The sequence below is a fragment of the Crocodylus siamensis genome, chromosome 2 (genome assembly GCF_052110815.1).
Source record: "Crocodylus siamensis isolate JL-2025a chromosome 2, ASM5211081v1, whole genome shotgun sequence".
Lineage (NCBI taxonomy): Eukaryota > Metazoa > Chordata > Crocodylia > Crocodylidae > Crocodylus > Crocodylus siamensis.
This window is the reverse complement of record NC_143396.1, coordinates 168,453,349-168,477,968: the sequence shown is the minus strand read 5'-3', so window position 1 is coordinate 168,477,968 and position 24,620 is coordinate 168,453,349. Positions and strand designations below refer to the sequence as shown.

Below are 24,620 nucleotides of genomic sequence, written 5' to 3'. Positions count from 1 at the left end.
ATACATTTTAGGAAAAAATAGTATTGGTAATGTTTGTTCATGAGGAAACTCCTGGATCATGACTGCTGGAAAAAAAATCACTTGACAAATTTCCATCAGGTACCTCTTCAGCATTTGTGAACATTGAGTTCTGGAAGAATGGTACCTGTATAAAATCATGGAAGTTAGTCTCTGGACCCAACCCACACACACCACCACCACGGATTTAAAGTGAACTTCTGTTAAAGTTATTAGAGGTTAATTTTAAAAGGCAGTTCTCTCTTATATTCCTAAAAAAAATATTAATATAATCGTTTTCATGACCACAGTGGATAGATTCATGGATAGATTCATGATATTTTCGCTAGAAATATGTAGATCCCCATTTGCAAATAGGAATGAAATCTCCTATTTATCTATGTTTAAAAAAAATCTTAATAGTTATATGCCTAAAATAGACACTTAAGAACCCAAGGGACAATGCAAGGAGTCCCCTACTCCCAGGCAGCCATCAAAGGGAGGTATGAGTGGCAGAAGAAGGGCTAAACCTATGGAGTTCAATCTTAGTTTGTTGGACACTGGTTTGGCTCAAAAAGCCTGTAAGTTCTAATCTGTACTCATTCTCTCAATTAGGTAGAAACCTCCACCAACAGACTGCTCTCCATCCATTTTAGTCAACAAATCTTAAAAGTAAGGTGTAGAGGCTCAAGATCAACATAGAATATTGATTTAGTCTCTTGTTCTTTTTTCACTGATGGTCTCCTTTTTTATGTCATGGCAGGTGACTTTGCTGTGAAGCTCGAGGTCATTACCTATCCTGAATACATGGAGCATATACGTAATGTTTCTGAATTCATTCTTTTGGGACTCACCCAGAACCAGGAATTGGAAAAAGTGTGTTTTGGCTTGTTTTTATTATTTTATATTGCTACTGTATTAGGAAATCTCACCATCATTGTCACAATTCAAAGAAGCCAAAGTCTGAACTCCCCCATGTATTTCTTCTTAAGTTACCTCTCCTTTGTAGATATCGTCTACGCTTCTGTTACAGCCCCCAAACTAATGGCAGACTTACTCACTGAGAGGAAAACTATCTCCTTCCCTGGCTGCATTGCACAGCTGTTCCTTGTCCATCTTCTTGGTTGCACTGAGATCTTCCTCCTCACAATGATGGCCTATGATCGTTACATAGCAATCTGCAAACCTCTCCATTATACTACCATTATGAACAAACATGTGTGTAGCTGGATGGTAGTGGCCTCATGGACAGGGGGCTTTCTGCATTCCATAGTACAGACTCTTCTGACCACCACGCTCCCCTTCTGTGGACCAAATGTAATAGATCACTTTTTCTGTGATGTGCACCCTTTGCTGCAACTAGCTTGCACTGATACTTACATCATTGGTATCATAGTGGTTGCCAATAGTGGAATGCTCTCCCTGCTCTGTTTTGTTGTTCTGATGATATCTTATATTGTAATATTAGTCTCCTTGAGAACTCATACCTCTGAAGGGCGCCTCAAAGCTCTGTCCACCTGTGCCTCCCACATTACAGTAGTGCTTATATTTTTTGGACCTTGTATCTTCTTCTATTTAAGACCTTCCACTACCTTCTCAGAAGATAAGACAGTTGCTGTTTTCTATACCATCTTCACCCCTATGCTAAACCCATTGATATATACACTGAGAAATGAGGATGTGAAGAATGCCATGAGAAAATTATGGAGCAGTAAAGTAAATTATAGAGAGAAATGAAAAAAATGTGTAGATCTATGTTAGTTGATCATGACAATGAATGAGAGGAATAGTGTTCAGCAGAGATTTTAGGAAAATCTTCATTACCTTATGTCAATTCTTCAGTGCAAATTCTGAGTATCTTTGTCTAAATTCAGGGTTGTCTAGTTCCATCTTACGGTTACTTATGAAAATGGAACCATTTCAGATTATATTTTAGAAACATTGAAAATTGATTATGCACTTTTTAAGTACATTCTTTTTTGGGAATAGTCATGATTGCACATGAAACAGCCAGTCACAAAGTGCTAAGGGGATTTTGCTTCCTACTGTAATTTATTTCATAATTATCCAACAGATTACTCATTTCATCTTTCTCGAAAGCCGAGATTAATGGCGACTGCAAGATATGGCTTCTGTGGTAGACAGGACACATAAGACATATGTTAGTTGCATTGCCTTATATTGATAAAGGTGCTTAGATGTCAGCCATGTAAAAGAATCTGAATATAATAGAATCTTCATCTGTTAAAAGAATTTATATTTATTAAGTACATTTAACAATCGCTTTTAAATAAAGTTCCACAGTACTGTAACAGGGCAAAATTGGATTCCAAAATAGAAAATGTGTTTATGTTAAAAAAAAAAAAAATTACTGGAAGGATCACAATTAGGCATAAGAAGGCATTTTTCCATCCCAAGGAAATGTGGGAGCTGGAATTCCTCTGGATTTTAGAAAACTGATGAGTTATGATTAAAAAATATAAATTTGAGGTCTTACTTTAAGTATTCAGGGTTCTTTTTATTTATTTATTTCAGAGACTGAGATTTTTTTAAGGAAGTAACTGTGAAAAACTTGCAATCCCCTTTGACATTTGAACTCTTATTACCATGCCAAGAATACTATCCATTACAGCGTTATTCAACTGTCCATGTTCCTACCTGCACAACTTCATTACATAATTACCACCAAAAACTCTTCACTCTAGACTAAACCTAAGATTAGTGGTTATGGTTATGCAAATATATTCTTCAGGCCCCCACACCCCTTTAGATCCACATTGTTACAAATCTTTGTTTATTAAATTAATGGGGGTGGGGTTCTTCACCTTCTTAATTATTTCAACTGTGGATTGGTTCAACAGTAAAGCCATGCTTACTTGTACAGGAGAAACCCTAGTGTCATAAAGTAGCAAAATAACCTACACTTTTGGGGGTATTTTGGGTTTGGTGGTCTATGTTGATCACATCATCACAAGCATTAGGGCTTACTGCCACACCTTCCAGATTTCCTCCTAAACATTAGAGGTTTATTGAGAGAGGCATCCAGATCTCGCCATGCTCATTCAAAAAACTAACATAATTAACCAGATACTAAAAGACATTTCCTTGCTTTGTAGTCTTCTAAACTTACAGCACCATGATTTGAAAGATTCGTTACTCAAGAGGATTTATCTAAGTCTTGGGCCATTGATCAAGAACCCAAGTCTTCATTCTGCATTTTTTTTTATATTGGCCTGGGGAGATTAGTCATATTTCCACATAGCAACCTCATTAGGTTATCGCAAGGCTGCTATTTTCCTATTGCCTATCTCAAAAGGCTTAGCTCTGTTGAGAAGAAAGGAATGCGTTATACATTTTTTTCAGGGTGAGTTTTTGCCTTTTATTTGCAACTTAAGAACATAGAAAACATAACTCCCTGGTCCTTCTTTACATTTCACTCCTATTCTCCATTCCATGACCTTTGGTCTGGCTATTCTCTAACAGCACTTTTATACATGACTATATTGCCATGTAAACATAATAAAAATCCCCCTTCGTGTAGCTTAATAGAATCACACTTTATACATACGTGAGGTTTGGGTGTCTTAAATTAGCTCTTATCATAACAAACTAAACAGCATCCTGATGTAATTCAGTTTGACACGCAACAAATTGCAATGATGCCGCCATAAATCTGTCACGTGTACATGGTAATTCACTGAATTGCGTGTACTGAGCCCCTTTGTCCACTGTGTTGCTACAATTTTTGTGTAGTGAGCCCTCTTGTCCACCAGTTGTTGCTACCATTTGCAGGTATTTGAAGGTAATTTACTGGTATTTGTATGTAATGAATGTTTTAACACACCGGGTGTAACTGCAGGACCCAACATGGATCAATCTTTGGCTGACCTCTTTTTTTCTTAGTTCATTAAATAAATAGTGCAAAGAAACCATTTTGCATTAGTAATCTCCAGTTTCACTGTACTGACAGCTAGGGTGTGTTGTGGGTGTTGATGCTTGAGGTGGTTGAACTATGCCAGGCATCCAGAAGCACAGTAGCATCCAGTTAAATTGCATTACCAATTTCCCTAAGTCTATAACCACCCCGTTTTACATGAGACTCATTCATTGGCAAAAAACAGGACTCTCAGCAGAACACTAAAATGGCCAAACCCTGAATTCAGGGTCAGTTGCCTAATGTGGGTGTCAGGTCCCCATTACAATTTTCTCAGTAGGTCCCATTATCACATCCACTAGGTCCCATTTCTCAATAGGTCTCATTACCACATCTAGGTGCTAGAAGTAACCAGTAAAATTGCACTCCCAATTTCCCCAAGTCTACAAGAACCCCCTTTTTACATGAGATGCATTCATCGGCAAAAAATGGGGCACTCAACAGAACACTGAAGTAACCAAACCCTGAATTCAGGCTCAGTTGCCTAATGTGGATGTCAGGTTCCCACACCCTTTTTTTCAATAGGTCCGGTTAGCACATCCAAAGCTATGCCAGGCATTGAGGAATCTTTGCAACAACAGAGGAGGACATCTCTGGCCCCATTGGAGGTTTGAACATTTAACACCTCATAGGGCTTTAATTGCCTCCTAACCCCCAAAGTTTGCTAACTGCTATCCTTTGAGAAACTCAGAACCACAGGTTTGAGTCAAACAGCCTAGAAGCACTGACCCAGAGGACATCCAGCTACCCTCCCCAGCCATGGAGTCCAGGCAACCAAGGAGGTCAGGTCCAGCAAAGAGGCCTGAATACCACCACCCCTCCCTTCTCCACCACCATCTCTCTCCCCCCACCCCATTCTTTTCCTCCTTTCCCCTACACCCTTCACCACTTCTGTACTCATTATCATGGTGGTAGATGCTACCACCACCTACTATGTTTCAGCTTCTGCCACCCACTGTGGTCATACTCTCCCCCCTACCCCTCCCTGCTTCCCTCCATCACACCCTCCCCAGCCCCTCCATCCTCAGCCACAATGTTGGAAAGAGGAGCCAGAGGCAGAGGTGCTGCCAGTGGTAAGTCTGCCAATGTGGGGATGGGGTTGGGCATATGGTAAGAGGGGAAAGCATGAAACTATAGGTTAGGGTAAATTGTAACATTTCAGGCTATCTGCTGTCTCTCTCTTCCAACTGCCTTCAAACTGTGCCGCTCTTGCAGATGGCCAACACATTGGGCCAGACTCCTGTATGAGGATATTTAGCCATATGAGTGCATAGGTGAAGAGGGTCACCTCTGCTGTATGGAAGAGGGTTGCCCCTACTCTGCTGGGACTCTAGTTTTTGAAAAAAAGAAGACTTGGGCAGAGTTATTTTAAATCATTCATTGTATTTATTGCTTTCCAGTTGTGGGGTAAGGGAGTGGGTATTCAGCAGTGTTTCAGTTTCACCATTTGTTGGTTTTATTATTTATTTATATTTAAATTAAAGTTTTATTTTTGTAAGTTTGTTTTTTAATCAATCTATGCAGTGCTTTAGCGATCTGTGGGGCATCATTTTTGTGGGCGGCAACTGCTGTTGGTGGTGGGAGGTCTCCCTCAAGTGGGGCCCTGATGTGATTTTAGTGTGGGGGATGTTTTCAGCCATGGGGGGTGTCCCATGGCATCCATAACCAGCATGCCAGAAGATGCACAGAGTGGCTGCAGGTTCAGACAGAGTCTCCCACCCTGGCTTGACTCAGCCTGGCCCCAAAATGACCCAGGTGAACCGCTCGGTCTGGCACCAAAAGTTGTATGACTGGTGGAACAAGTCTATGTCAACTGTCAGCACTTTTCCCAGGCACTATGGGGTCAGGGGAGCTGGTGAGCTTACCTTGGCCAGGTCACCCCAAAACCTTTTTGGCTGTTTGCAGCTTGACTGCTCCCCCTTAATGCCATAAAATCTCTGTCCAACTTTATGTAAAATAGCAAGTGGGGTTCTGTGAAGCTGATCACAAACCTAAAAGGAGAACCACTTTACAAATAGTGGGTACCCACTGTCCTATGTGGCCCCTTCACTAGCTTGACTTATCTGGCCCCAAAATGACCCAGGGGTACCCCTTGGTCTGGTGTCAAAAGTTACAACAGTTGTAGAACCTGTCTGCTGTTCAAACTTTTCCCATACATTACAGGGTTGGGGAAGGGGGGTGAACTTTTCTTATCCAGGTCACCTCAAGACCTATAAATTGAGTGCACATCTCCCTAGGGTACCCCTTCTTGATCTGAGATGTCTGACATTCATGGCAGAACTGAGCAACCAGCAGCACTTAGGTCTAGGTCCACTTGGACCTTCACCAAAAATAAGAGCCTGGTAGGGGTGGTAGCCCCTGTTGGGGTAGGGCTGTAGCCCCTGTGGGGGGTCTGTGTCCCCTGTGGGGGGGGCAGCAAAACATATAGATATTTAGAATTCACTTTATTATGATGCTAGAGATGCTGGTAGGTTTCCAAATTGCTTTAACACTGTACATGTATCAATAAACCATTGCCCAACTGATCACTGTCTCTCTCTCACTCTCTCTCTATATATAGTGGTCTTTTATTTTAATTGCGAAGGAACATGTATTTTGGGGTATTTTACAGAGTGACCTTGGGATTTTTTTATCAGACATTTTTCAGTGTTCAAATAGGGAACACCAGAATTCCTGCTAGGGAGGCCAGTGGCAGGCCCCTGCCTGCTCAGAGCTGGCACCTTGGACCCAGCTGGAGATGGCTGACCTCCTGGCCAATTGGGGCCAGGAGGACATGCTTTGACAGTTTAATGCAGGCCACCACACCTGGAACATCTTCCGGGTGATAGCTGCTAAGATGGCCAGCCAGGGGGCACACAAGGCAGTAGCGCTGCACAAAAGCCAGCTCTGCAGCCACAGTTCACTGGCAGCTGGCCCAGAGGGACAGATACCTCATCTGGGTCTGGCAGGTGTGCAGCAGGTCACAGCCAAGCAGAAGCCCCCACTGCCAGACTGCTGCAGTGGGTAAACGGTGCAGGGAACTCTCAGGGCTGCTTCAGGCTAGTATCCATAGGTACCAATTGGCTAGGCCCCAGAAGCTCCTGAGAGTGAGTAGCCCTAAGCTACTTGCCAGGGCAGCTTTTTATACTGCACAGGTGCTGGCCGCAGGCTCTAGCTCCTCCTGGCTGCAAATCCAAGTGGCACAATTTGCTCTACAACAAAGTGTATGTCCAAGCACATGCACTGAGGCAAAAAGCCCTAGCTCAAATTTGCACTGCTTCTATTTGAGCTGCTGCAAGTGCATGTGCTTGCGTGTGTGGACGCAACCCATAAAGTGAAGCAGGACGTGGTTGCCCTGTGCTTCATCAGTGTATATATTTTTTTTTGAAGCATCCCAGGACTTGTAATAATAAAACCTAGTTCTAGCCATGAGCGGGAGATAATTAGCAGCTTGACTGCTCCCCCTTAATTGGGATATCCAATTGGATCCTTAATTGGGGATGTCCAGAGTATAGAAACATACTGATCAGTCCTAAATGGTGGGGTCACCATGGTTTGAAATGCAATTGACTCTGCTTGGGCCCGGTCCAATGAACAATATGGTAAACCATGAGCTATTTGGCTTTGGACTAATGTCATGCATAATTTTTATTATATACAAATAGTTACACAAGTGTTACTTAAAATCATGTTCATGGAGTACTGTGCTAAAACTTGCAGCAGTTTCAAGAGAGGTAAAAAAGAAAAAAAATGTCTATTCTAAATGAACAATGTCTATGGGTACCTGTAGTAACTTACCCATGTGGTAAAATGTGCGTGCTTATTTCACATTCAGAGTTTTCAAATTTGCCCCTCATTTCCATGTGCTCAGAGACAGCAGGGTTTGACAATAAGGTTGGGAGGTGAGGGCTGCAGGGGGAAAGAAGTTATGGAGCAGGGTGAAAGGGCAAGAGGGCTCTCTGAACTTCCAGATTTATTTTCCTTACCTGAGCAGTGAAAGGGAGACAAATTTAAAGTGAACCTCAAATAATTGGATTTTAAGTTGGAAAATTATGACAAATTGATAAATTTTCCATATGTATTGGGGGGGTCATCATATATTCAAGCAAACATGATAAAAAGTATTTTATTCACATGTTTCATAGTTTCATAGTTTCATAGTAGCTAGAGTCGGAAGGGACCTAGGTAGATCATCTAGTCCGACCCCCTGCCTTGGCAGGAAAGAGCACCGGGGTCAGATGACCCCGGCAAGGTGCTCATCTAACTTCCTTTTAAAAATCCCCAGGCTAGGAGCCTGCACCACTTCCCCTGGAAGCCGGTTCCAGGCCCTAGCCGCCCTGACTGTGAAGTAGCGCCTCCTAATATCTAATCTAAACCTACCCTCCGCCAGCTTGTGACCGTTATTCCTGGTCACTCCTGGCAGCGCACGGGAGAACAGGGACTCCCCCAATACCTGCTGATCCCCCCTGACCAGTTTGTAGCAGGCCACAAGGTCCCCCCTTAACCTTCTCTTGTGGAGGCTAAACAGGTTCAGGTCCCGTAGCCTCTTCTCATAAGGCCTGCCCTGCTGACCCCTGATCATACGAGTGGCCCTCCTCTGAACTCTTTCCATATCATCCACGTCCCTCTTGAAGTGTGGCGCCCAGAACTGGACGCAGTACTCCAGCTGCGGCCTGACCAGTGCCGCATAGAGGGGGAGGATCACCTCCCTGGACCTGCTCGAGATGCATCTGTGGATGCATGACAGGGTACGGTTGGCCTTCTTGACTGCCTCCCCACACTGCCGGCCCATGTTCATCATGGAGTCAATGACGACTCCAAGATCCTTTTCCGTCTCTGTGCTGGCAAGAGGGGAGTTTCCCAACCTGTAAGTGTGGTGCCAGTTCTTCCACACCATGTGCAACACCTTGCACTTATCAGTGTTAAACCCCATCCTATTCTCATCCGCCCACCGTTGCAACCTGTCAAGGTCAGCTTGTAGCCTATTGCACCCTTCTAGTGCACCCACATCCCCCCACATCTTAGTGTCATCAGCAAACTTGAACAGGGTGCTTTCTACCCCCTCATCCAAGTCACTGATGAAGATGTTGAACAGTGCGGGCCCGAGGACCGAGCCCTGCGGAACCCCACTGCCCACGTCCTTCCAGGTCGAGAAGAACCCATCCACTACCACCCTCTGGGTGCGGCCCTCCAACCAGTTGGCGACCCATTTGACTGTGTGGGCATCGACACCACAGTCTCCCAGCTTTTTGATGAGGACAGGGTGAGAGACAGTGTCGAAAGCCTTCCGGAAGTCCAGAAAGACTACATCCACAGCAACCCCTGCGTCTAATGATTTGGTGACCTAATCGTAAAAGGCCACCAGGTTGGTCTGACAAGACCTGCCACTGATGAACCCATGTTGGTTGCCCCTGAGCATGCATTCCCCCGCAAGGCCCTCCTGGATGTGTGCCAGGATAATTTTTTCAAAGAGCTTACCCGGGATTGAGGTAAGACTAACTGGCCTGTAATTTCCCGGGTCCTCTTTTTTTCCCTTTTTGAAGATAGGGACCACATTGGCCCTCTTCCAGTCCTCCGGCACCTCACCAGAGCACCACGAGTGCTCATAGAGCAGCGCCAGGGGTCCCGCAATGACCTCGGCCAGTTCCTGTAGAACCCTAGGGTGAAGATCGTCCGGACCAGCAGACTTGAACACGTCCAGCCTCTCCAGAAGTACCCTAACTAACTCCTCGCTAACCCCTGGCTCAGGCGTGTCTCTCCCGGGGCCCGAGGGGGGCCCAGCAGGGAGGTGGCTGAACTGGTCCCTACTTGTCTAAGTAGCATGTTTTAATTCTCTAAGGCCCCTGCTGCATGTTCACTTAAAGAAACCAGGGGATCTAATCTCTGGTCCCAAAAATTGTTCCTCCTACTATGACACATGATCACTGCAGGAGGCACAATATTGGCATAAGAGATCAGATTTCAATTGTACCCTTTCTACTTGCTGATACAAGGGGAGCCTGGGATCATGATCATGATCATGATCCTAAGCTTGCCCTGCATCAGCATTTTGAAAGCTTCATGTCCACAACACAGCATAACCTATGGCTGCCCGAGGGTTCAGACTGACAATTGTCTCCCACCCTGGAAAAGCTCGTGAGCTGTCCTGAGGCTGGGGCTGAAAATCAGCTAATTTTAAGACCTTGAGCTGTCTCAGAGCCAGGGCCATGGCTGTTTAAAGGCTTTCCACCAGGGATTTAAACCCCATCTTTGACAGCTTTGACAGGAATGGCAAGCACAGGGGATTAGGGAGCTGAAGGGACTTCCTCACTGGGAACTTTAAACTGCATATGTGGGTTTTAAAGTTGAAAAGTTGGGAAGCCCTTTGGCTCCCCACAGCAGGAGCCTCTGATCCTTCACAACTGTCAGCCAAGTAGCTGCAAGCACTGGACTTAAAGTTACCAGTGAGGGAAGCTTTTTGACTCCCACATCTGGGACATCATCCCCTAGGTGTGGTATTTTGGGTGCAGGTATTAAACACGTTGGCAGGGGAAACTCTTAGTTTTGCAAGCCAAAAAGACCTTGGGGCAGCCCCAGGCCTAGTTGCAGAAACAGGGCTCCCATGTGGGCTAGTACTAACAATCAGCTGATTGTTGGCACTGACCCTGGAGTGGTTCTAGAGGGCATATGTTCATTTTAAGACACTGTACAAACCAGCCATAATAATGCTGTACATTATATGTGAACCATTTTTATGGCTGGTTTGCCGGGCCAACTCAATTAAAAAACTTGTTAGAGGCCTTCCTAAGTGCTAGGAATAAACTGAAGAACCTGTCACAGGATTTCCTGTAAACTCTTGTAAGGCTAAAAGGCATCTGTAGAATGAGCCACATACAAACATTGCACTGTATAGACTGTATAAACCTTTAGCACCATTACTTCAGCAAAGCTGTGGGAAGCTGAGGGCATTAACAACTAATGGAAAGTGTGGAGATGAAAGAAGATTAAAAAAATAACAAAACAAACAAACAAGGAAAAACCAATTTCTGATCTTAGCTTTGAAAGTTTTCCACAAAGGGGTGGAGACAGCAAGATAGTTTTATGAACTTTTTCCAATAGGGAAACCGTTAATACTTCTGGGAACTCATTACCTAGCAGTGAAGTGGTACAATTACTAAAAATTCTTTGAATATTTCTGCTGTCATTTGAGAGCTAGGAGAGGAATGACTTCTCCTAATGATCCTATTAAAGTTTAGATTTTGTACAAAGATGAGTGGATTGAAGAGTTTTAGATCTGTCAGTTTTGGAGGAAGAATGGCCTAGGATTCTTTCTGGCCTTGAAAAGGAATCTATTTGGAAAGATCTTTGAGTGCTAACTGGAAAAAAAAAATCACATTTGTAGTTTACTAAAATGGTAGTTGCCCATCTTGACAGGACACGAAGGTCATCTAGAACCTCAGCCTGCAAAGACTGGCGTTTGAAGTAAATGTAACAACTACAGCACCTGTATTGGCCTGAATACTGAAACCTTAGGTAAGCTGCCCTGGAAGTGCTTAATTCAGTACAGGCCTGGACACCTTCATCTATGGAGCAGACTGCAACAGAGTGGCCATAGAGAGGCTTCATCTGTGGAGCAGGTGGATAAAGCCCATCACATTCAGGTGAGTAATGAGGCTGTGGCTGTAGCTCATGTACATGTTCCGCTATGACTATGTACTTTACATTATAATTATGTTCACGTGTAAAAACAAAAAAACAAAAAAAGAAACTGTTTAAACAGTTCATTTCAGCTTGTTTCTATACTTCAACCCATTAATTTTAAGTTAATGTATGCTTGGATGCTAATCTTGCTGGGGTGATCTGACCCCTGCTGACTTCCTGCCTCTTGGGCAAGGGGCTGTACCTGATGATCTCGCAAGGTCCCTTCCAGCCCTAACGTCTATGAATTGAACAAGAGCCTGGTGGATGACTATGAAATTCTAGTAATTAGTTTGTTGATCTAATTCATATAACAAAATATTTTTTTTTATTGGTCACTGTTACCTTAAGTTTAGTCTTAAAAAAATAAAGTATGAGTGCTTAATTATTACCTTTTGGTCACTAGACTGTTTGAATAATCTCTATACATTTACTAAATGCAACTGCAATTTTCAGCATAGTGTTTCAGCCATAGCCCAAGTGCAATAAGTAATAGACTAACAAATTTAAACATCAATATAGCTTGACAAAATTTATACCAGTTTGTAAAATGTGAAAGAAATAATAACAAATGATCGGTCCTACTTAGGAACCTTTGTGGATTTTAAATTTTTTTTACCAAAAATCCTTTCCAAGAGCCAAGGATGTATATGTATTTGGGTTGCTTTTGAAATCAACTGGGAAAGGTAGTAATAATCTGTGTAAAAAATAATTTTGCTTCATTGTGGGCATTCTAGATTTTGTGTTGATAGGTCAAATGCATCTTAAGCACAAATAGGAACAACTATGTATGCTTTTGATGAAAACGCAGGTTACAAGAGATTTGACAACTATTGAGAAGCTCAGTGGAATAGAATTGTAAATGCGCATACTGCTCAGATCCTGTCCTAAGTAAAACAGCTGAAATACAGTGAGGAGGACCAAGTCTTCTATTTGTTAAATCATTTGGCATATGCACTAGTGCATTAAAAACCTTCAAATCCCACATTTCCAAATGCTGTGATACTGGGTACAGGTCTTAGTCCTTTGAGCAATTAAGTTGCCCTTGGACACCAGAGAAAGGAAGAACTATTTGCCTTAAACTTATGGTTTTCTTCATATCTTCTTCTATATGTTTATGCCATATGTCAGTACAAATTACTGAAATAGGACCAAACTACAAGATGTTCTGTATCATGCTCAACAATTACTTATTTATGCAGCCTGAATCTGCAAGTGAAAGACATTTACTTTATAGTTTTATTATTTGTTAAAAGGCATTCCTACTGGTACAAAGAGCTGAAATCCTTTAACATGTGCTTCAAGCCCCTAAGACTTTGGGACAATAAAATTGTAACACCTCCGTAAAGTCTGTCATACCCTTTTAAACAAGGAATATAAATAGAAGGGGGCCAGGTGTAATGGACACTCACTGTGGTGCATATAACCTCATCTTTCTATCCTATCCTAACACTGGACTTAGCAGTGTAGTGTAGGAAACTCAAATAATCAAATAATATAGAACTGAGACCTGCCCTTACAAGTTTCTATTAGAGTGGCCTCTCCCAGTTTCAAATCAATGAAGACCACAGAGTATAATTCCCTTTTCCTCCATTGTAGAAACAGTATTTAGAAATCTTATGAGAGAAGACAAAAGAGTCATCATTAGATGAGGAGAAATCCCTAAAAACTGTGCTGTTCCTCTGCAGAAAAATTAAATCTCTCCCTCAGTTGTATTTGTATCAGTTTAAAAAGCAAATCGGAGGATAAGCTGATAATTGTACCAGGGTCATTGTTATCTTCTTTTCAAAAAATGGAACTACATTTCTTCAAAATTAGTATTAGCTCATGATTCGTATTTTTAAAGGAAAAGAAATATAATTAAATCATTTCAAGTTTACAAGTTAATACCTGTGGAGTAAAATGTACCAATAGGTTTCCATGCTTTCCATTGCTCTGGTAGTAATTTAACAGGTCATGCAGAAAGAATGATGGCTGCTTGTGCAAATGGAGTAGCACAAAATACCCAAAGTGTATTAATGAATCTGGTTCAAACTATTGAGTCAGTCAAGTGGTCAGTAAAGTATGTCAAAACTTTTAAACAAATCTTTTTTATCAAATGAATGGCTTCAGGTGTAATAGTTTTAAATAATATATGTAAGAAATTATAAGGGGGAGCAGAGCAGGAAAAAAAAACAAATATTGTAGTGTGCTTTTTTTCTGAATTTGAATGAAAATTTAAAACAAAATAGACATTTGGGCTGGAAGAGACCCCGGAATCATCGAGTCCAGCCCCCTGCCCCAGGGGCAGGAAGTCATCAGGGATCATAGAATCCCAGCAAGATAAGCATCCAGATGTGTTTTGAAGGTGTTCAAAGTGGGTGCTTGAACCACTTCAAGGGCAGTCTGTTCCAGACCTTGGGGGCTTGGACAGTGATGAAGTTCTTTCTTATGTCCAGCCTGAACTGACTGGAGAACATTTGACTTACTTTATACTTACATTGAAGCTAGCCAATGGAGTGACCCTGAATCTGAGAGATAAGAAACCATTCCTAAGGTGTGTTCAGAAGGGAATCACAAAGCTAACATAGAATGGCACATGAAAATAAATCTAAAATTCCTGTTAATTTTCAAAATGACACTGTTCTAGCTATGTAAATAGCATTTAGGCACATAAAGTTGAAATATTTAGATTTGGTGCCAGTTTTCCATGCTCATGATAGACTATCACAAAGAGGACTACCACAAAGGACAGGGAACAAAGTAGGGGACTGGATCAGGATCCCATGAGCTGGAGCTTCCTTCCTGGGGCTGGGCAGTAGTTCTCCCAAAAGTTCCTTCTTTCACTACTCCCACCTCCCAGGCACCCCAAGAAGCACATCCAGCACCCCCACACTTCAATCCCAAATCCCAAGTTATGAAACCAGCTTCATGTTACCACCTGCCCTTCCACCACAACTCACCACTCACACAGTTCCACCTAGACCAAAGACAGAAGACTGTCCTGGCTCACCAGCCCTATAGTGGCACCTCACAGCGATGCAGGTAGGTGATAGTCAGAGAAAGTCTTTAGTCTTCAGATGTGATTGCTTCAAATTTGAGCTAGCACTAACACTGATCAATACTGGAGCTATTCAAAGTGCAGTGTGCAAAAAGGCCCTTAGACCAGGACATATCACATACTCGCATTACCCTGATAGGCTGCTCAGTGGTTTGTTTATTGATTTAACACTTTCTCCCCCTTTTTTATAATTCTAATCTCATTTTCTTCACAGAAAACTAATTTTAAAGCTGGTCTTGATTTATTACATTCATGACATCACAGAAAGAGTTCTGAAGTATCCTATGTGCACACTTAGAAAATTTGTGGATGACACTAAGTTGGATGGAATTATAGACTCTCTGAAGGGTACAACTAATATTAAACATGATAGTGATATGGGAAATTATTAGAGGTCTAATAAATATGAATTATGAAGAGAGGCTGAAAGAAGTAAGATTATTTAGATTATGAAGAGATTATGATTTAGATTATGAAGAGAAAACTGAGGGGGGCAGGATTTGATAACAGTCTTGAAATACGAGAAGGATGGTTATAAAGAGGAGGGAAATAGACTATTTTTTGTTGTTTTAGGGTACTGGACTAAGAGCATCCATCTCAAATTGCAGCAGATAAAATTACAGTTGGATATTAAGAAGAAGTGTCTCACTATGAGGGCTGGAGAGATTAATACCTTTCAAAGATTCTGACAAAGTTGTGTGGAGTTCATGAATGACGCATGCGCCCAGCAGCTGGATGGGGAGGGCACGGTGGCGGTGGGAGTGCAGTGATGGTGGGAGCATGGTGGCGATAAGTGGGAGCTCCCACAGGTGTCACCAGCACTGTCAGCAGCAGAAGGTGGCGAGCACTGACCAGTAGTCAGCAATCACCAGCAGATGTTGCCAGCAGCGGCAACAGTTGCCAGCAGGATCACGAACCACCCACAGATGCCACCAGCGGCCTTTTTGTATGGGGTGATCCACGATGCTCAGGGGGTATAGTGCACCCCCTACACGTTGCCCCCGGGTGGAGTTGCACATAGTTTGGAGGGAGGGTTAGGATCCAGAATGACCTAGATAGACTGGAGAAATAGTCTGTTATCAACCAGATGAGAGTCACAAGAATACAAGGGCAAGTGCAAAGTCCTTCACTTGGGGCAGAACAATTACATGTACAAATACAGATATGCTAGGCTGCACTACCTGAGAGAAGGACTTGGGTGTTACAGTACATCATAGGCTGAATATGAGCCAACAGTGTGCTCTTACTGCAAAAAAGCCAACAGCATCCTGGGTTGTTTTAACAGGTGTGTCACTTGCAAATCATAGGAAGATTTTTTTTCTGCCCTATTCAGCACTGGTAAGACCTCACCTGGAGCACTATGTCTAGTTTTGCTTCACAAAAGATGTGGGCAGATTACAGAATCTAGCTAAGAGCAACAAAAATTATTAGAGGCCTGAGAAGCAAGATTGGTGAGAAAAGGCTGACAGAGCTAGGGTTATTTAGTCTTGAGAAGAAAAGACTGAGGCGGTAGGGTTTGAGAACAGTCTTCAAACCCTGAAGGGCAAGTATGGAAAGGATAGAGAAGGGCTTTCCTTTAAGGCCATAGGGAACAGGATTAGGAGCAGTCTTTCAAGCTGCAGCAGAGAATATTTAGGCTGGAGGTTGGAGGAACTTTTTGATGATAAGGATGATCAACTACTGGAATAACTGAGTAGTGCCAAGCACAGATGAGGTGGACATTTCTGCTAAAATTCAATATTTTTATGATTTGGCCTTCTTTTTGAGTGTTAAGAATATAGCAAATCCTGAAAAATCTAACCTGATTGATTTCCTTAGTGGGTAATATTTATGTACATTTTCAATTTAAGCTGAACATTAAACTTTGTTGTTCCTATTGCATTTACCTTGCTAGTATTATCACTATTCACCAGTATTATTATTATTGAGCACTTATGTTCTTATTTTGTTTTTGGCAGGTGAATATTCTTTGTGCTGCCTGTCTTCGCCTATTGTGGATTTATGGAGCATGTACATAATGTGTCTGAATTCATTCTTTTGGGACTCTCTCAGGATCAGGAGTTAGAGAAAGTCTTTTTTGTCTTATTTCTGTTCTTCTATATACTCATTGTGTTTGGAAATCTCCTTATTATTGTCACTATAAAGAACAGTCAGAATCTGAACTCTCCCATGTATTTCTTTCTGGTTTACTTGTCCTTTTTAGACCTCTCCTACTCTTCTGTAACAGCCCCAAAGCTGATTGCAGACATGCTTGTAAAGAAGAAAGTCATCTCCTTCAGAGGCTGCATGGCACAACTCTTCTTAATGCATTTCCTGAGCTGCACTGAGGTATTCATACTCACAGTGATGGCCTATGATCGTTACATTGCAATCTGTAAACCTCTCCATTACACTACCATTATGAGCAAGCATGTGTGCAACCGGATGGTGGTGGCATCATGGGTGGGGGGATTTATTCATTCTATCACACAAACTCTTCTTACATTCCAGCTCCCTTTCTGTGGGCCTAATGTGATTGACCATTATTTCTGTGACGTTTACCCTTTGCTGAAGCTGGCTTGCACTGACGTTCACATTGTTGGCATCTTAGTAGTTGCAAATAGTGGGATGATTTCTATTGTCTGTTTCCTTGTCCTATTTGTATCTTATGTTGTCATTTTAGTTTCCCTGAGAACTCACTCTTCAGAAGGGCGTATCAAAGCCCTTTCCACCTGTGCCTCACATATTGTTGTAGTTGTTCTATTTTTTGGGCCATGTATGTTCATCTACTTACGCCCTTCCATCACCTTCTCAGAAGATAAGATGGTCTCTGTTTTCTATACAATTATTGTTCCCATGCTGAATCCATTGATCTACACCCTGAGAAATGAGGAGGTGAAAAGTTCCATGAAAAAATTATGGAGCAGAAAACTGAGTTTGGATAGGAAACAAAAAATATCATGGGTAGAATGATGGTTCTACAAACTGGTACAGAACCAATAACAATACTTTGCAGAGGTTTCTAGAGACATAATACCTCCTTATAGAATTTATGGAGACATTCTAAATGGTTTCCTTGCATTCTGCTTTTACTTCTCTATTTTCATATGTATGCTTACAGTATTCAATGCCAAATGTTGGATGTATTTTTTTTAATTCTCCTTTAGATTTTAGAGTTAACATCTATGCAATGGTGAAGTCAATGTTAATGATAAATGTAGCCCTTGTTGCAATGTTGTATTGTTATCTAATAAATATAGCCAGACAACCAGGTTAACAGTTTGGCTCTGCCACTGGCTGCAGTGGGAGTGTGGGTAAGTCACTTCTGTTCTGTGAACCTATATTCAACTTTCGCCAATATCATTTGCCAGGTCTTTAGAGAAGGCAGTATTTTATACTATGGCTTTAAATAGCCCCTATCATACTAGGGCCTACTCTCAGGAAGATCCATAGGCAATGCATGATAATAACTATTGTACCTATTATTATTTTTTATGTTTTTGTCATATACATTTAGGCATGTGCATACCATAACACTGTAAAAACAAAATTGTGCAACTTTTTGTAAGTTTGCATGCAGCGTTTTTGTTACGTTTCTTTTCCAAAACTTAAAAGTAGAAGTGAGGAGGAAGCCAGGCTTACTGCAAATTATGTGCAAGAGGTAGAGTACCATATGACCCAGGTTTTCATTTATGTACAGAATAGTGTATGCTATATCAGTGCAGCACATTTTAGACAAGCTACCCACAAATGATTTTTTAACACTAGGTGTTGTTGCAAAACAAGTGGTATACAGTGGATGATGACGTGACTCTACTGAACTGGAAAGACTTGAATAGTAATGACAGAAGGTTAAGGCACCCAGTACATGACCTGTAACAAGCAATTCCATCCAAGTTTGAAACACCAAAAAACTTCTTTCAATTACAGAAAATTGTGTGTCTTCAGCTTCCCATCCAGGTAATGAAATGGTGTTCCTTATCATCACGTAAAAGCTGAATTAAATATGGCACACCTCTAAACCAACAACCTACTGCATTTTTTCACCCTGTAAATGAGCATAAGTATTTTGAAGTCCCGGAATTTCCCATAATAGACCCTATTCATAGACATGAGAAACCAAAGCCCACCTAAAATGTATTTTCCATAAGGTATCTACCAGGACGATTTCCTAAAATGAGAAACCCCATCCCAAATCCATATAATATTCTCTCTCACACATTGGTATATTATCCCCCTCTAATGGGAGAAATAGAAGCCATCCAGAATTAGGGGTCTGTGAGTAATTGGTTAGTAATACCTTACATTTCATAGTTTCTAGCGTTAGAAGGGACCTGAGTAGATCATCTAGTCCGACCCCCTGCCATGGCTCACTTGAGCTCACTTGACCTTACAATGGTATTTTATTTTTATTACAGCACATAATAACATAATTTCTTGTTAACATAAAATATAAAATACATCTAATTATTTAAGTATACTGCTTTTAAAGACACCCAGAATAAGCATATGATTCTTTCATTAAACCTAACATTCATCACAAAGGGCCACAATAAACAAAAACAATCCTTTCTTTTAAAAAAGGCTGTGGGATCAGGTGGCTAAATAACCTTCATCTAGTGGTGGGAAAAGAGATCACTAATAAGAGAAATATAAGTAAAGAAGTAGTAAAGTATTTGCAAACCACCTGAAAAGTGAAAGGAATGTACTTTTTCAAATATTTTAAAGAATGCTTAAAAATGAAAAGTGTGTTCTTAGAATATTTACATAATTTTCATGCATGATTCTTCAAAAACCAAAAGGCAGCACAGAATTTTTTCTAAAATACAATTTTAGAGGAAAAAGATTCTCCATCTTGACAGGTTTCCATGTCTGATTTATCACATACTATTGTTTTCACAAGCATATAGTGCCAGATTTTATACCATCTGTCAGATGGTAAGGTGAACTTAATTTACTCAGTCTAATTTTATTCAGCCTCTCTCAAGTCCCTGACACACTGGCCATGTCTACATGTAATGCTAAGCCAACATAACAATGCGCTACAGCAGGGGCAGGCAAAATACGGCCCAAGGGCTGCATCCAAACCATCAGGCACTTTTACCGGGCCTGCGGTGTCCACCAAAGAATTCTACCCTACCCAGCCCTTTTGCCCATGAAGGGAGTGAGGCAGCTTTCCCGCCCACAACATAGCCTATTATGCCTCACTCCCACTCTTGTAGGCAGAAAGAACCAGGCACACTAGCACCAGATGGGGCTGCTGCTGCAGGCTTCAAGAGTGTCCTGTTCCTTCTGAGCAGTAGGTAAGGAAGTGGGATGTTGGAGCGGGGGTGAGGATTCATCTGGGCAGGTGCATGGAACATGGGGCTGGGGCTGGCAGCTGCAGGAAACACACACCCAGGCAGGCGGCAGCAGCATGGAGCTTTGTTGGGCAGAATGTGGGTGTGAGGGAGGGTGGAAAGGGTATGAGGACCCCTCCCACACTCCCACCATGGCACAAAAGCCTGGCAGACAGCAGGGAGAGTAGCAGCAGCAGGGGAGGGCTCTGGTGGCCAGCAGAGCCAGTGCAGCACATCATGGCAAGGGGCACAGCCACCACAAAGCCATCTGTATTGCTGGCACTCCTTGCACTCACACAGCATGGGAGGGAAGCCTCAGGCACAGGAGGGAAGCCCCAGGTGCTGGACCTGGCTGGGGTGGGGAAGGCAGCCAGCTCCAGCACCTGGGGCTTCCCTCCTGTGCCTGGGGCATCAGCGATACAGACAGCCTGGCAGGGGTACTGCTCTGATGTGCAGCACTGGCCCTGCCAGGCACCAGCAATCTGAGAGCCCCTGCCTGCTGATGCACCATGGGAGGAGGGTGGGGAGTCCCTACACCCCTCCCACCCTCCTTCAAACCCCACAAACACCACACACCAACACTACAGTGTTGCCTGCACTGACTGCAGGAGAGGAAAGTATGTTCCAGAGCCACACACCCACACCCCACAAATGCCACACAACTCCCCAACAAACCCTATCCCACACACATGGCGACACCCTCTCAAAAACTCCCCCCACACCCTGCATACACCCACACACATCCCCCACCATACACACACATCCCTACACCCCACCATGCACCCCCCACCATACATGCATGCAAACACACCACTAAATACATACACACATACACACTCCCAAACACCTCCTCACACACACACACAATATAAGAGACTATGTGGTGCGGGGCACTAAGGTATGCCTGCTCCTTTAAGAGCAGAAGCAGCCGAGCTAGAAAGCCCTGAGAGCTAGGCAGTGCTTCATAGCTGCAGGTAGCCTGGGCATCAGTATAGTGAGAGAACTAGCTAACACCTGCTCCTGCTCAGCTGACTGGAAGGAGACAGGGCCCTGGGCACATATAAGTCCCAGTGCTGGGGCTGGCAGGGGTTAATTCTCTGGCAACAGTTAAGGGGAAGGAGCTCTTGAAAAAACAGCTCTTGTTTGCTTGTTCTACTGCTGGTGAGACTGGGCTGTAGGAGTTCCTAAAGTACCTGGAACTAGGAGGCATACATTGCTGAGGGAGAAGCTTGCCTTCTTAATGGGGAAGAGTGTGGTCTCCAGTGTCATTTTTATGGGTACAGCCTAGGGGCTTGTGCTGTTGTTATCTTGTGGACTGGGATGAGGATAACTGGGGTGGAGGAGGCCTCACTGGGGCACACTACCATGTACAGCTCTAGAGGAAATCTCCACCTGCCTCTGGATGATACTTGTGAGTAAGTTACCTGAGATCCAACTAGATATATCGCTTGCAGTAACTCAGATGCATGATCAAAGGCTACCCAGCCATTCCAGTCTGTTCTATGGGATTTCTCTGATATTGCTCTATCATGTACCCTATTCCAACCCTACCCCTTGTAACCAATAAAGTTCTCCTTTGTACTTAGCGTGGGAGACTTATTGGGAGTGGGTCTAGATTATGCCTTGGGGTCCCCTTGGTTCAGCTGACTAAGGGAGACCACTACTTGTGCTTCTGACTGAGGGAAGTATCCCAAGTTCTTCAAGTGAATCAAATACCCTGGAGAACTACCAGGCCTGCATTTCCCAGGGTGTGCAGAGCCAGAATGAAGCCCATCTCTGGATGGTGGCTGTGTTACCCCCAGGCTAGCTGGTGTGCTCCAGAAAGGGGGTTGGCCATACATGAGGTGCCCCCAGGGAGGCACTCAGAGCCTGGAAGGTGGTTGGGCACCATGAGGTGGGTGGCTCAATGCAGGAGCACCCCCTACTGGCCTACCACAGGCTGCAAGTGAGGTTTTCCTGGGAGGGGGAGGGAAGAGACCCACCAGGTACTGGGGTGGCTCTGGCATCTGCCTCAGGGTCCTGAGATGGGGGACCTCCTTCCTCAGAACTCACCGGGGTGAGCCCCAGGGCTATTGTATCCCCTAGATCAGAGGGAGGAGGCTCTGCCACAAGGCCTTCCTTTGGGCAGGCCTCAGCCTCTGCACCCGTGTTTTCAAGGGATAGGCTTTGATCAGCAGAATGAAGGACTTCTCTCGTGGGCTCCTGTTCAGGACCATCCAACATCCCCGAAACCTCCTCCATGGGGATCACTCATTTGATCTTTCCCAAGGATGGAGTGTCAGGCACAGCTGGGGAGGCCCCTGGAGGCTGGACCACTTCTTCCTCCTCATGTGATGGTCTTGGAAGGAGGAGAGGAGTCCTCTGTCAGAGGGCTCCAGCTGTACCCAGGCCTTCCTCTTATCTTTACGCCCAGAGGGGACCTGCACCCACTCATCCATGGGGTGGTCCTCAGGTGGACAGGCTCCAGCAAGAGAAGATGAGGGTTGGGGTGGTGGGGCATCCATGATGGGGGTATGATTAAGGGGCAGGTGGGCCCAGCTCCCGCTCTCCCCCCTGGTTGCTGGTGACCTCCCTGGGATTTCACTAGACTTGTTTGGGGGGCGGGGTCCCATGAGCTCACAGGTGGGCTTGTAGTTGTGGCTGGGGTGCCATGGGGGCCTGAGGGGGGTGGGGCACTGGTGGTAGGGGCACCCCTTTTTCCAGTGGGATCCACGGATTCCCTCCCTGCCTCACCCATGGGACACTCATGATGCTAGTGCCCCAGGGCACAGCACCGGAAGCACCTCAAGTCCTCCAGTCTATAGAAAATCCTCACAACAGCCCCCTGATAAGGAATTACCAGGCACCCCTCAGCCTTCAGCTGTGCTTCTGCCACCAGCTGGATCATGACCTGGTGATGGAAAGAGCGCACAAACTGGAGGCCAGGGTTTCAGCACCCCAGTGAGAGGGCCACCACTGGGGAAATAACTCTCCCCAGGGTTTGGATTTGGGGGAGCAGGCCCAATTGAGCATATAGGGAGGGAGGGATCTGAAAAGAGCGCGCAAACAGGTGAGGGCTAGGGAGGTTGTCCCCCAAGCCAGGCAGTGCTCCCCGGGACTAACCTAGGGGAGCAGGCTCCAGTCTCCAGTCTAACCGGATCCCCCCAGTGGGGGTGCACAGGGGGCGGGATCATCGACAGGCACTTCCGGTGACACCGGAGCGCCTGATTGGTGGGTAAAGCAGCGGCGGGTAATTCAAACCGCCTCCTTTATAAATGGCGGTTTGACGTAGCTTCCGGCACTTGAAGGTCAGAAGCAGTGGGGAGAGGAGGGACACAGGCACACGTGTGCCCTTCCCACACATGTGCCTCCTTTCTGGACCCGGAGCGGAGGAGAGCGGAGGAGACTGCAGCAGCAGCAGCGGCGAGCGGAGCAGCTGAGGGGGCAGCAGCAGCTGATCCCCCTAAGGTAAGTGGGGCTGAGGGACTGAGGGGCCGGCGCAGCTGAGCCGGATCCGGAGGAGAAGTCCCCCGGGTCCCTCTTAGCCGAGCCGGTAGGGAGCCGCGCTCCCGAGCCTCGCGAACAGAGCGCACAAACAGGCGTGGTCTGTAAGAGCGCGCCGGCGTTTGCGGCGGCGTTCGCGCCGGCGGGTGAGCAGGCGGGGCCCAGAGGCTGACCCCTGCTCTGCTAGTAAGGGCAGTAACTCCTGCGATGGTGTCAACACGGAGTTCTGCCAGGGCCCCTGCCCGGGGGGCGCAGCCTTCCCGGGGCTTGTCCGAGGCCTCCACCCAGATGGAGCCCTCGGGGGGGCTGCCGTCCTCCAACCCCCTGGCCTGCGGGAACTGCCCAGCAAGGTCTGGGGGGGCAGGGACTGGGGACTCCTGCACCTGTCCTGTAGGTATCTGCCTTAGGACCCTGGAGGAACGGGTGCGGGGGCTCCTGGAGGAGGTTAGCAGGCTGAGGGGAATCCGTGAGGCAGAGGAGGAAATTGATAGGTATTTTCTTTCTCTGCAGGGCGGTATGACTGAGGAGAGGGCAGCCCGGGATAAGCCCTCCACTGCTGAGTGGCAGACGGTCTCCCGTGCCAGGGCTATTAACCATGTTGCGGCACCAGTTCCTCCTGTCCATCTGGAGAACAGGTACGAGGCCCCGACAGCCCTGGAGGAGGAGGGAGCAGTGGAAGATACCAGGGAGGAGACTCTGCGCACACAATGTCCTGTGCGGGCAGCGGGAGTCAAGAGGCCTAAGAGGAGGAAGTGACACGTCATTGTGATTGGTGACTCCATCCTGAGAGGTACGGAGGGCCCCATCTGTCGCCAGGATTCCTCAGCACGTGAGGTCTACTGCCTGCCCGGAGCGAAGATTCAGGATGTGAAGGGGATGCTCCAGTCCATCATCCAGCCCACCGATTATTAGCCCATGGTCCTTGTCCATGTGGGTACTAACAATGCGGCCAGGAGAGCCCCTGATCGCCTGACGGAGGACTACCATGCTCTGGGAGGCGTGCTGAGGGAGATGGGCGCACAGGCGGTCTTCTCTTCCATCCTGCCAGTGAGCGGTCAAGGCAGACGCCACGAGATGTGCATAGCGGAGACCAACTGGAGGCTACAGGAATGGTGCTTCGAGGCGGGCTTTGGCTTCCTCAGCCATGACCGGCACATCGTGATGAGGGACATGCTGGGATGGGATGGGCTCC

General features: G+C 45.0%; 2 protein-coding genes across 2 annotated transcripts; both read left to right on the top strand.

The window, feature by feature from the left end:
• The first annotated feature begins 804 nt into the window (after positions 1-804).
• On the top strand, positions 805-1,734 carry LOC149871202 (olfactory receptor 4S2-like). Its single transcript, XM_090034876.1, has one exon. The coding sequence runs from the start codon at positions 805-807 to the stop codon at positions 1,732-1,734; it is 930 nt and encodes a 309-aa protein (XP_089891002.1).
• Positions 1,735-16,628: 14,894 nt separating this feature from the next.
• Positions 16,629-17,579, top strand: LOC149871201 (olfactory receptor 4S2-like). The gene has a single exon (XM_090034595.1). The coding sequence runs from the start codon at positions 16,629-16,631 to the stop codon at positions 17,577-17,579; it is 951 nt and encodes a 316-aa protein (XP_089890721.1).
• The last annotated feature ends 7,041 nt before the right edge of the window (positions 17,580-24,620 follow it).

Excerpts from the sequence above, each read along its gene's own strand:
- LOC149871201 (XM_090034595.1), top strand. The coding sequence starts at position 16,629 with ATGGAGCATGTACATAATGTGTCTGAATTCATTCTTTTGGGACTCTCT.
- LOC149871202 (XM_090034876.1), top strand. The coding sequence starts at position 805 with ATGGAGCATATACGTAATGTTTCTGAATTCATTCTTTTGGGACTCACC.